This window comes from Phanerochaete carnosa, assembly GCF_000300595.1.
Source record: "Phanerochaete carnosa HHB-10118-sp unplaced genomic scaffold PHACAscaffold_12, whole genome shotgun sequence".
Taxonomy (NCBI): Eukaryota; Fungi; Basidiomycota; class Agaricomycetes; order Polyporales; family Phanerochaetaceae; genus Phanerochaete; species Phanerochaete carnosa.
In genome coordinates this window covers 1,184,605-1,196,368 of record NW_006767639.1, presented here as the reverse complement: position 1 = coordinate 1,196,368, position 11,764 = coordinate 1,184,605, and the positions used below count along the sequence as shown (strand labels likewise).

The 11,764-nt window shown below is 52.0% G+C and overlaps 3 protein-coding genes across 3 annotated transcripts; 1 reads left to right on the top strand and 2 right to left on the bottom strand.

The window, feature by feature from the left end:
- Window positions 1-40: 40 nt before the first annotated feature.
- Window positions 41-552, top strand: PHACADRAFT_264874 (uncharacterized protein). The gene is made up of 2 exons (XM_007401382.1): window positions 41-157; window positions 215-552. Exons 1-2 carry the CDS (start codon window positions 101-103, stop codon window positions 440-442), a joined length of 285 nt encoding a protein of 94 aa, XP_007401444.1. The 5' UTR covers window positions 41-100; the 3' UTR covers window positions 443-552.
- A 37-nt stretch (window positions 553-589) lies between these two features.
- Window positions 590-1,119, bottom strand: PHACADRAFT_264873 (uncharacterized protein). The gene has a single exon (XM_007401381.1). The coding sequence runs from the start codon at window positions 1,113-1,115 to the stop codon at window positions 852-854; it is 264 nt and encodes an 87-aa protein (XP_007401443.1). The 5' UTR covers window positions 1,116-1,119; the 3' UTR covers window positions 590-851.
- Window positions 1,120-7,147: 6,028 nt separating this feature from the next.
- PHACADRAFT_201098 (uncharacterized protein) lies at window positions 7,148-8,810 on the bottom strand (the record flags this gene model as incomplete). Its single annotated transcript, XM_007401380.1, has 9 exons — window positions 7,148-7,396; window positions 7,451-7,486; window positions 7,537-7,588; window positions 7,648-7,663; window positions 7,723-7,863; window positions 8,048-8,233; window positions 8,290-8,351; window positions 8,515-8,709; window positions 8,773-8,810. The coding sequence occupies 9 exons, from the start codon at window positions 8,808-8,810 to the stop codon at window positions 7,148-7,150; spliced, it is 975 nt and encodes a 324-aa protein (XP_007401442.1).
- Between the last annotated feature and the right edge of the window lie 2,954 nt (window positions 8,811-11,764).

Below are 11,764 nucleotides of genomic sequence, written 5' to 3'. Positions count from 1 at the left end.
TGTCTCCTGCTGATTCCACCCGCGCCAGGCTGACTATCGGCGTGCTCGAGGCATCTGCAAGTTCTGGCCGAAACGAGCCGTTCCCTGGTGTGGCGTTGACATGGCTTGCTTCCGGCCGAATGACAAAGTGCAGCTCGCAGTGCGCCCATCGAACGCGGTATTTCATCCGCCTGCGTATGTGGTTGTGTCGATGCTGACGTTCTGCGCCGGGCAGAGGCTCACGCGAGTGCGCGAATTTCTGGCGATTCAGAAGCGGATCGGAAGGGATGTCGCGAAGAGCAATCTATTTCTCGGGTGTCGGAGGTTTGGCGAGGATTTACTGCTTTATGCCGACGACGACCTGAAGGCGTGGGTCGATCTCGGCATAGAGGATGTGCACCCGGCATTCTCGAGCGCGACTAGTACTGATCAGTCTCTCGGCTACAAGTACGTCCAAGAGTGATTTTTCGTCCTTCATTCTATCCTCCCGTTGTTATCACATTTGTGCATAGTACTAGTCATAATTTGCAAGGCCGTGTTAATATTGTGAAGGTGTGGAGAGCTGGCGCAGAGGTTGGCAGCGATTTAACTTCTCCGTCAGAAGGACGCTCACACCTCTCTTTGAACAGCTTTATCCGCACGGCTCAAGCAGGGGGCGAAAAAGAGCTCGCCGTTCAAGGCCTGAAGTTAGGCCATGTGGCGGCGGCGGCGGCGGAGAGATTATGAACGGCCGGTTTGCGAGTGAAATTCTCGAGTAGAGTATGATATTTCTTGCGTTTATAAATTGCGAATAGGCCGTTCTATCCAGACATATTTGCGAGCGCAGGCCGGGACCCACGCGGTATGGTACAATTTCGAACACTAGCTCATACCTAGGCACCCGTCTCATAACTTTCTTCCTCGTCCACTTCTGCGCTGTCGTCCACTGCCGCAGTGTCAATCTCTTCGTCATAGAGCTCATCGCTCCAACCATCCTGCAGCACTCCCGCAATATTGCCCAACCGATCCGTTGTCCTTCCGAACTGCAGTGTCGACTGATGTTGCTGATCACCACTGTGCATAGTGTAGTTCGACACTTCAGAGCCCGCCATCCGGAGGTTGATCATGAAGCGATTGATGAGAACCGGGGGCTGCATAGCTAGCCTATAAGCAAAAACGGGTTGACCAGAACGCCGGTACGCACCAGAGTCGCAACAACCACGGCAACAAGCGATATGCCCTGAAATTAGACGTCAGCTATCAGCCCACATGCTCGTGTCGGGGATGTAGTACCTCAGAAGCGTCAAAAGTCAGCATCTGTGCTATGTTTATCGCCAACAGAGCTCTAAATCCGTTGTCGCCTGTGAGAAATCTCTTTTTAGGCTGCTTTCTTGTCGAACTCACATAAAATAGACAGTTCCTGCACGGGCAGCTGGGAATCGGCAACAGGAAATGTAAAGATGCGTAAAGGGCTACTGACCGTCACGCAACAGGCACGTCGTTAGCGACACCCTCACGTTTAGGCGATGGGAATTCCTCCACTGTCTGAATGTCTTGATCCACGTCAGGACTAGCACGATGGTGTCGGCTAGCACGAGTGAGCCGCGCGTGACATAAGCGACTGTAAACAAACAATTGAGGTCATCGGTTTCTCAGAGCTTGCAAAAGTTTTGACAATAGAACATACGTCTATAATGCACGCTTTTAGTACCTAGAAAATACAGCAGCGAGATATGTATACCCACATATTGGATACTCGCCCAGAGAACAGAGGTTCGGAGATGCACGATAATCCACCGAGCGGGTTAGCGATGGCACTATACTCAGACCTTATCGCGTTGTGCTGCGTAGAGGGTTGATTAATGCGCATCCGAAGCTAGGGTAGAGGCTTTGCATACTAGATTTGTTGCGAATGGTGCCAAGCTCAGCGTGAAAACTATCAATGACCAGACATAACTCCTATTCCAGACCACGAACACGCGCAGCGCGGAAAATACTATCGTGTGGAAGTCATTGAGCAATTTCAACTTGAGCAGCCTGTGCGATACGTACGTGCAACCTGGAGGAATCCAGCGAGAATAGTCACCCAGGAAAAGATTGCTATTGGTGGGCAGCTGTGTGTCGGGTTCCGGTGAGCAACCTGTTTCCCAATCAAGCGAAGTGCGCTTACTCCTACACGGAGCATTAGTGCAGACTACAAATTTAGAAATGTTCAGAAGCTTACATTTGGGGTTGATGGTGGAAATTGCATGACGGCCGTGAGGAGCATACACCATCGTACGGAGCCTAGGAGTACGGCCGATGCAGTTACAGGCCTCTTCCACACAATCTTAGCCTCGCAATGGCTAGTAATAAGAAATTCGTAGATGACAACGCCTGAGGGGGGGAGCAGATGATGTGAACAGCGCAATGGAAAACAAGGAATATACTTGCATGCGGAAGCTGCAGTAATATAGGTGTCCGTGTTACTTGGAGAAAGCATGAGCATTGGCCTGCCAAATGCAACCACAAGGGTGCTTACAGTTGCGTGTAGGCTTGTATGAGAGCTTGCTCTGACTCTGCCGACATAATCGATGCAGGAGAGTGAGGAGGACCAGGAGGCGAGCTGTACTGAGGATAGCCCGCCACTTTCACGGTTTATTAGCACCTTGGACGGCCATCTATTAGCATCATGATGAATGTATGACCTTTGCTATCAGTGTTCGCTGGAGATTATGAAACACTTCTCAAAGCGCCGAACCTGAACTTCTGAAGAGGCTGACTCACAGACTCAAATAAGGCTTCATCCCATCGCGAGCGGACCACGTCCGAGTTGAAGCTGGCATCCAAACCAGACATAGTTATCTGAAACAGCAAAGGTCGATATAGCTAACTGAAGAATGATTGTCGTCGCCCAGAAAGTCATTGATTTCACCACCGCGGGCTCCTCAGTCGGGACATTGCGATCATTCCGTACCCTATCCAGCGTCTTTTGAAAACGATCGTCCTAGGCTTTATAGCAGTTCGTGTCCACTTGCAGCACTTCTCATTGATCTGCTGCTGGCCTGGTATGGAAACTGATTTCGCCGATATTCCGAGGTTGCTGATACCAGGATTATGCAATGTATCCAACGAGTGAACTGGATCCGCGCCTCGCATACCTTGTGCTTGTTGAGTCACTGTAACAGATATCTGGTGCATTGGGGCCGCTTGGCTGGTGCGAAGATGCTTATAACAAACAAAAATGCGTTTTTACCGTTCTTATCTCGAGTTTGATGACGGTCATGTGATCTCGCCATTGCCATAGTTCCCGCTAGCCCGAGGGAGACGCTCGATATGCCGCCGACTTCAGGCCGTTGGGCTACCTAAGTCATTACTGCTAGAGAAAAGTCAGATCTTCACCGTGGCAAGCTCTCAGGAGTGCGGCGGCTCAGGCAACCCGCGGCTCAGCCCTGGTACAAGCCGCCACGCTGCGCCCAACCAATATCAAGTGGCGTTTTGCCAGTCTGCTACCCAAGCACGGCCTGCCGTTAACCTGTTCGAACGCACGACAAGTCCGATGCCGTTGAGATATGATCACGCACTATATTTGGATGTGCTGCAGCGCACAGATGGTCATCGGTTGATAGCACTTATCAAAGCCACGACTCGATATGGTTAAATTGAATGAGAAAAGGTTCACCATTGTCGTTGATGCTCAACGTTTTCTCGTCATATCTCCTGCAGGCTGTTGCTTGGGCCGCAGCCTGGCGGCTCGGCTCGGCTCGACACAGCCCGGAGAATGGATCACGCCTCTGGCAAGCCATGAACTCTACAGGTGGGCCGATGCCGCGACTCTCATGCCGAGCCGAGCCCACACCATGCCAAAGCCAAGTATTGCCCAGAAGACGACTGTAAGAATTGCGAGAGAAGTATGAAGAAGCACACGACACGTTGAGAATGTTACCTGCCGTCGGCATTGCAGTAGCAGGCGCGAAATCCGAAGGCCTAGACCGAGGACGAGTTGGCCGAGATGTAGAGCTCATTGGAGAGTGAGTCAACGGCAGAATATTGAAGAATTAATCACATCTGAAGTCGTTCAAGCGTTATGCGGCGGCCGAGACTCCCAGAGCGCAGAATCATGGGATTCGGTATCGTATTGCCAAGTGCCAGCGTCATGTGCAGGCAATGAGAACGAAGCTCATGGGAGAGACACATAATCAGACTGACCCGCTTACCAGGAATCGTAGGTATTCTTCTGGATATGTGCATTTGATCTCGCGAGTAGTGAATCAAATGGGCGGTAGACTGACGAAGGTAGGGCAAGGGCTCGTTCGTTGCCAGGCGTGTGTTCGAAAGTACCTTTCGACAATACATGCGCGGATTTCATCTAGTGACCGCAGCCAAGGCTGTGGCCGTTTGCTTTCTGTACTTTGCACGCTGCTGCAGTATATCAGCTGCCATTGGGTAAAGGCCGGGAAGCGGAGTTGCCAGTGACTCCGTGGCTCAGGCACATGCTCTTCGTCGCTGTCGTTATTACTGTCACAGCCTTCAGCACCTTCAATGCCCTATCTCCCGAAGCTACCGGTTCTCACTTGAAAGCTTGATATTGATGAACGAGAGGGGTGTACTTACACCGGGGTCCGCGGACGAGGGAGATAAGATAAGATAGATCGCTTGATTGGGGACGTGACGCTCATATGCCGACAATGCCGAGCTTCGACGGGCCCGTTTCGCCCCGAGATAAACGCCGAGGCTTGACGCCACAAAATCAAAATTTGCTCTGTCCTACAAATCTCAATTTTGGGCTTGTCTTCGACCTCTGCGCTGTCGATGCAAAAATTGGCGGGCCGTACTGAGTCACTGACGTTGGCCCGGTCGTATTGCCCCCGCGACCCTTTGCATGGCGCAGAGAGCGGAGGCCTTCGCCTGAGCACAAACGATGACTCAGTTTACGACACAAGTAGGCCTCTCCGTTCGTCACTTGGATTTCATCAGTGAGTGATAAATACCACTGTGTTTCGCTTGTTTCAGGGTAGCATGGTTTTTCTGTCATTTGCTGTCCATTTGTATAGTGACTCCCGACCTGCAGCATCCTAAAGACCAGCAACCAGCCGCAGAACGGCGTGCGACGCGTCAACTATATGTGCACGCGCGATGTTCCCAGTTTACCAGATTTCTCCACGCGTGCAAAACCGCACATCAGCTCTGCAGCAGCCATGCTCTTCCGCGTCCGGTCTCCAGCGGCGGACCATACCACAAGATATATTGATCGAAGACTTCGCGCCCATGACGCCCGAAGCGATCTTCTCCCGCTCGATGCCCGCCAAGTCAGCCTGTGCGTTTTCTGTACGCTCTCGATGGGCTGACAAATTCTTAGTAGGCTGAACGCGTTCCATTTCATACGCGCTCCCCTGATTCATGAGCTGCTGGCCGCTTTCTGAGTAAATACTAGTAGAATGGTGTGCATCCCTTCGTCCGTAGGACGACTGATCTGCTTCCTCTTGGAGAGCAGAAAATGTGCTCGGAGGCTGGCGACAGTGGCACTGTTCACATGGAGCGATAACGCGAGGCACCAGCGGGAAGTTGACGAGCTCATGAGCTATGTCGACGAGAGTGCGTGCCCTCTGGTAATGTGGCACATTCTCCGCGTGAATGCTAATTTTTCATTTGGATAGTTCTCGCCGAACGTAGGGCACACATCTTACAAACGAGAAGGATATCTTAAATACGAGTACCGTACAACGAATAAGGAGACGGAACTGGAGACGGCGGAGGGCGATGTCGGGCGGAGCGTGCGTATTCATACGGCTAGTTTCGATTCGACTGATCTTTGACCATTCTGTTACGGCTGCGGACATTCGTTATTACCGGTTCGTATTCAAAGCTAAACTGAAGATGAGGGGTCAATAAAATATCGTACATTTAGGACGTGAAACTACTTTGGGTGCACCCTTAAAGAACGTCCCTTGGACTAGGCTAAGACTTAGCTGACCTCGGGAATGCTGACGGCTATGATGCGCTACATCCGGAAGAACCCCCGCGAAGGGAAGAGCACTATGAGAACGGTGACCGTCCCGATGACATTAGACAACGTGCACAACTCGCCGTACCTCATTGGTGAACATGCATGCCATCTTCAGATACTTCTTCACCTTGCTGATTCCGGATATTCCAGCTGTCCTGAGTGCTTCGTTATGCCTCGTCCTATCCGCCTGAGGACGCAGGATGCCGCCGCATGAAGATCTTACTACCGGCAGCGGTAATTACGCTGTTTAAAATGCACCCTTATCATGTGTAGCACCTGCAACGTTCAATGGGACATGGAGATCTGGGGCGATGGCGTGTGGATTACGCTTCTATGGACCATCTGTCTTGCTGACTTGAGCCGCAGGCAGAGGGGTTCATGCCCGGGCCGAGGCTCAGCGGCCAATTTGAGGCCATACCGGTGAGCATTCGTGTCAGCAGACTTTTGGACCACGTTCGACCCTTCGACACCAGCCTAATTCCTGGCAGCCGTTCGGGTATGGCGTGCGTGCCTGCATAGTATGTCCGCTAGCTTCTATATTGCCCTCACGCGGCTCACGCTTTGCCAACAAAGTCGACCATTCGTCCGGTAAGAACCCCAGATCATGGTGGTATACCTTAAACGGTGCTTCACTTCATGACGGCTTTCTTGTCGTACGACTGGACCTGAAGCAGACTCTGACGACCAAGCCGCACGAATTCTTCATTTGTTGTGACCTCCTCGTTATTCACAATTGCGAAGTTATCGAAAGACCTCGCTCCAAATTTCTGTCCATGGCTCGCAGCGTCTTATAGCGCTGCATTTTATTAGGACGCTAATGCACGGAGACCAGCACGATTCACTCTTCGAAGCACTAGAAAGTTCCCAGATACAGATTATGCACGAGCTCACGATGCTTACCAGCTAAGCGGGCGAGAATTCTGAATGTGAGCTCCCACTTGCGCAGCCGTATTCCGTTCGCCAGCGCGCACACCTATAGCATGCATATCTCCGCGTAAGTCCCCTAATTTACAGGACTATTGCAGAGCTTCTGCAGTGTACCTCGGAGCTAATTGCGTTCCGGGAGCCTGATGGCATACTGCTCGGCTGGTATCATTCGATATCATAAGCTTCAATTTTCTCGCTCGCAAGATTACAAATGATACTGTCCGTTGCGAACAAAGCATACTAGCGAGCCTGGTACATACAATATTCTATGGCGGTTCATGCTTCAGCAGCGGTCTCACAGTCTCTTTCCTCGTCCATTCCTGAGGTATCATACTTATCGTCCCAGAGCTTGTCGCTCCAGCCATCATGCAGTGTTTCCCCGAGATTTCCCAACCGGTCCGTTGGCTTTATAAATCGCGGTGTAGACTGTCCTTGCTGCGAATCACTCATGTCCACAGAGTCGCCCGACATTTCCGAGTCGACCGCCCGCAGATTGATCATGAAGCGATTAATTAGCACCGGGGGCTGCGTGGGTAATCAATGAATACAAAAATGACGAACGGAGCGTAGGGTACGTACCAAGGTCTCTATAAACTTTCCCACAAGTGTTGAGTTCTTAGGTTCGACGTTAGCTATTGGACCACGTGCTCATGTCGGGAACGTACTGCAGAGGCGTCGTAAGTAAGCAACTGGGCTATGCTTAGTGATAGGAGAGTTCTACGTTTATTGTCATCTGTAAACAGCTCCTTCTGATGAGGCTTACGAGCCACGCTTACATGAAATAGACAGTTCCTGCAGGTACAGCTGGGTGTTAACAACAGGGACGCGAAAGCGCGCACAAGGCCACTGACCGTCACGCAGTAAACACGCCGTCAGAGATGCCTTGACGTTGACTCGGCGGGCACTCCTCCAGTGTCCGAATGTCTTGATCCACGTCAGGACGAGCACGATCGCGTCGTTGAGGATGAGCAAGCTACGTGTGATGTACACAACTGTGGGCAAGCGACATCAGTGCCCCCGGTATGTTAGAATGCTCTGGCCATGAACGTACGCCTATATCTCGATTATTTAGTACCATAAAAGTGTGGCGGTTAGATATGTGCACCCACGTATTGTATTTTTGTGCAGAGAACAGAAGTTCCTCAGTGCACGCCACTCCGATGAGCGGGCCCGTACCAGATCCGTAACTCGAATTCACCGCGTTATACTGCATGGGAGTGTCAACGAGAGCATAGGCCGGGTTCGGAGCAGGGGTAGTATATACCAAATTTGTCGCGAACGGCACCATGCTCAGTGCGAACACTACCAGCGACCAAGCGTAGCTCCTGTCCCAAATCGCGAACACGCGCAGGGCCGAAAAGACTGGTACGTGGAAGTCAGCGAGCATTTTTGGCTTGAACAAGTTACATGAGACGTACGTGCGGTCTGGACAAATCCGATAAGGTCGAGAACCCAGTTCAGAATTTGAAGTGGTGAACAGCTGCACGTCAAGTTCAGGTGAAAAACTTGTTGCATAAGCCTCAGAAAAGTTGTACTTGCTCCTGTAACGAGCATTGTCAAAGATCACACATAGTCAGAAACACTCGAAATTTACATTTTGAGTTGTCGGCGCAAGTTGTATGGCGGCCACGAGGAGCATACACCATCGTACCGAGCCGAGGAGCACGGCAGGTGCGGTGATAGGTCTCTTCCATATAATTCTAGCCTCGCCATCAATGGTAATCAAAAGCTCGTAGATCACGAGGGCTGCGGGGCAGATGCTATGTGAGCAACGCAATGATGGGAAGCCAAGGATGTACTTGCCCGTGGCAGCTATGTCGACATAGTTTGCCGTGGCACTGAAAGATGAAGATATGAGTATTGGGTCGCCAAGTGCAGCTTAAAACAGTGGCCATGCTTACAACTGTGAGTATGCAGCTTCGTTGGACTGTGCCGACATAGTCGATGAAGGGGAAAAAAGAGTTATCGGCTCTTTTTCAATCTATTGAGCGGGCTTGAACTGATGTTATGCAGGCCTGGCATTGCCTAGGCTGGCCATGGCTGTGTTCAGGGCCGTAGTTCGGAACCCTAACCGCCGCACTGGATCTGTGGCATGGTCGAAGGTCCAGTTTGGTTCAGATGCTGAGATAGTGGTTCCAGTTCGTGATTTGCCCGAATGTTCCTGCTTTTCGGAGAGATGTGGCTTTGGCTCAGCTTGAAGAGCTCACAGCCTGCTGGATTCGAATCAGTCGGCATGACGAGTCCCATCTTGGCCGAGAAATCTCAGGGCGCAAGCTCTCGGGACGTTTTGAGAAGGGAGATAAGGTTTTAATCTAATGGGTGGAGTTAAGAGCGATTGTCAAAACCAAGCGACTCGTCATACCTACAAAGCAAGCTGTCGGGCGAGCTTACAGTAACACTTGTTTCAACTGTACTCGGGCACTTTGGCGTGTCTAGGTCGGTGGAACTACCGCGTGAGTATCGGCTCCGCCATAGGATCCGATTCCGGCAAAGACATCGAAAACTTGTCCCGAGAAGTCAACTACACTTCAAAGGTATAGTGCCAGTGAGATAACTCGCCGAGCGTAGCGTACGGCTTCGCTGCAGGCACGGGGCCCGGGCACGGAGCGCCTAGAGGTGGGGCTGCGACACCACCTGATGAACGACATCTTCCGACCTGCGCTCCGCGGTGTCATGTCTAAAATTTGCATTAGCGGCTGCCTGACCGACAGCCAGGAGCAGCGGCGCTTCTGAGTCCTGATGTATATCCTTGACATGCAGCAGCGCGAGACGGTCGAGAACGTCGCGGAGGTCAGGCGCCTCGTCCGGCACATCTGGGCGCGCAGTGACTCTGAGGGTGGCCTCGAGCAACCCGTGAACTGACACTACATCATGCGCGACTCGCGGCACGAGCTGCTACTCCCTGTCTGATATCCACGACGATCGCCACTTTCGCGAGTTTACTGCGCGATGCTGTTAGGATTACTACACCCTCTACGTGCTAGCCAGCAGTGTCGGGCACTCGAGCGAAACGCACTGTCAGGGTAGATTAAATTTTCATGTACATGAACTAATATCAAGCAGAACGAGCTGAGAGGGAGGGATATACCCGAGGTAACTCCTTTCGTCCACAGCCAGAATGAGTGTCGGAGTTTAAAATAAGTATCCTGTGCCGTTTGTTCGCTCCACTGGCAGTGTACGCTTTATAACGACCTAAAAACATAATTGCACTCCTTAGCATTCGCGGCAAGTCGCTGCACAAGTTTATTACGACATTCAGTGACTCCCGTGATCTGATCTTATCTTGCTCGCGGGTCCCGGCCCCGGGCGCCTGAGAGAGGCTAGTGGATCGAAGATAAGATAAGATCGGCCGTTTTGATTGGGCATGTGATGCCTGCGCGCCGAGTCCGAAGACAAATGCTGGGACTCGACCCAACAAAGTTGCAATTTGCTCTTGGCGCGCTGTCCTTGATTGATGATTACGACACAACCAGACGTGCGTGTGAGACTTCATTCTCTTGACGGACATCAACTGCATCTCGTTTCAGGGTGGCATGGCTTTTCTGACATACACTGTCCAATTATACAACAAGCCCCGATAAATTATGCCTACAGACCCGTAATCAGCCGCGGAATGACGTGCAGCGCATCAAATATACGCGCACCTAGAGATAGCTGACAGTGTATGTCTGCAGACCCACCGTCAATTCTGTATTGCACAAATCCGACAGACGTGGATCTGCTCACCCTTCCCCAGGACCCGGCCGTTCTCGACGTAGACAATTCCGCACGGATTGCCAGCTGGGATTCAGGCTATCACATCGCCGTGCCCTATGTCTCACATATCACGTCGGAGATCACGCGGGTCCGCAAGGAAGAGTAGCCCCTGACGCTGCAAACGATGGCGCTAGATGACCTCGAGCGCATTGTCGAGCCAGAGAGGCTCCTCAGCCCGTGCGTTACGATGATGCATGTCCCGTAATCTGTCCGCGCGAGCCAGTATCGCTGAACGTCTCTGGGCGGCAACGCTGTGCTCTCGGACGTGAAAGCCGTTGCGCCATGGTGCGATCCCCGTCTAAGTGCCGGTCTGGTCGGCGAAGGTGCTGCATGAGCTCCTGCAGGAGCAGCCGGCACCTGAACTGCGATAATCGAATGCGCCACCCATCTACTGAGAATTACGTCGTGAGTGACACGTCAGAAAGAAACGTTCCGCAGCTAACCATGTTAATAATACCAGTGGAATACTTAAGCCCGGGATATGGTGGGAATCCTGATTGAAAGCGTTCAGGTAGATAAAGTATTTGTCGCGACTGAAGGTCACCATCTAGGATAGCTACTTGAGGTGCACTACCACCCCAAAATGCATGTTTTCATGCACCGCCGAGCCCGAAGGCACACAAATCGATTACGGTGTCATAAAATTCGAGTATCTCGCTTGTATAAGCTACAAACGCCACTATCCGCCTGGAACAGAGCCTATTTCCAGATCTGGTTCAATCATCGCTTCCGAACTTCGAAGTGCTAGCCTCACGGCGCCCTTCCTCGTCTACCCCTGCGGCTTCATTCTCTTCGTCGCAAGTCGTCGCTCCAGCTGCCCTGTAGCGTTCCCCCAATAGTTCCCAACCGGTCTGCCGGTTTTCTGAACTGCAATGTCGACTGTTCTTGCTGCCGAAAACTGATGTGCAGAGAATGGTCTGACATCGGCGAGCCGGCCGTCCGGAGGTTGATCATGAAGCGGCCAAGGAGCACCAAGGGCTGCACGATCACTCCCATGAGTACGGATAAGCGCACAAAAGGTAGGATGCGCACCAGGTCCGCTATCAACGCGCGCGTGAGTAGTAGTTCCTCAAGCTCTACGTCAGCTATCAGCCCGCATACTCATGTCAGGGACATACGGATTGGCTATCGGTCAGA

Bases quoted from the DNA above. Each gene is read 5' to 3' on its own strand.
- PHACADRAFT_264873 (XM_007401381.1), bottom strand. From the start codon at position 1,115: ATGCAGCCCCCGGTTCTCATCAATCGCTTCATGATCAACCTCCGGATG.
- PHACADRAFT_264874 (XM_007401382.1), top strand. From the start codon at position 101: ATGGCTTGCTTCCGGCCGAATGACAAAGTGCAGCTCGCAGTGCGCCCA. The intron at 158-214 runs GTATTTCATCCG...TGCGCCGGGCAG, and splicing joins CAGTGCGCCCATCGAACGCG to AGGCTCACGCGAGTGCGCGA.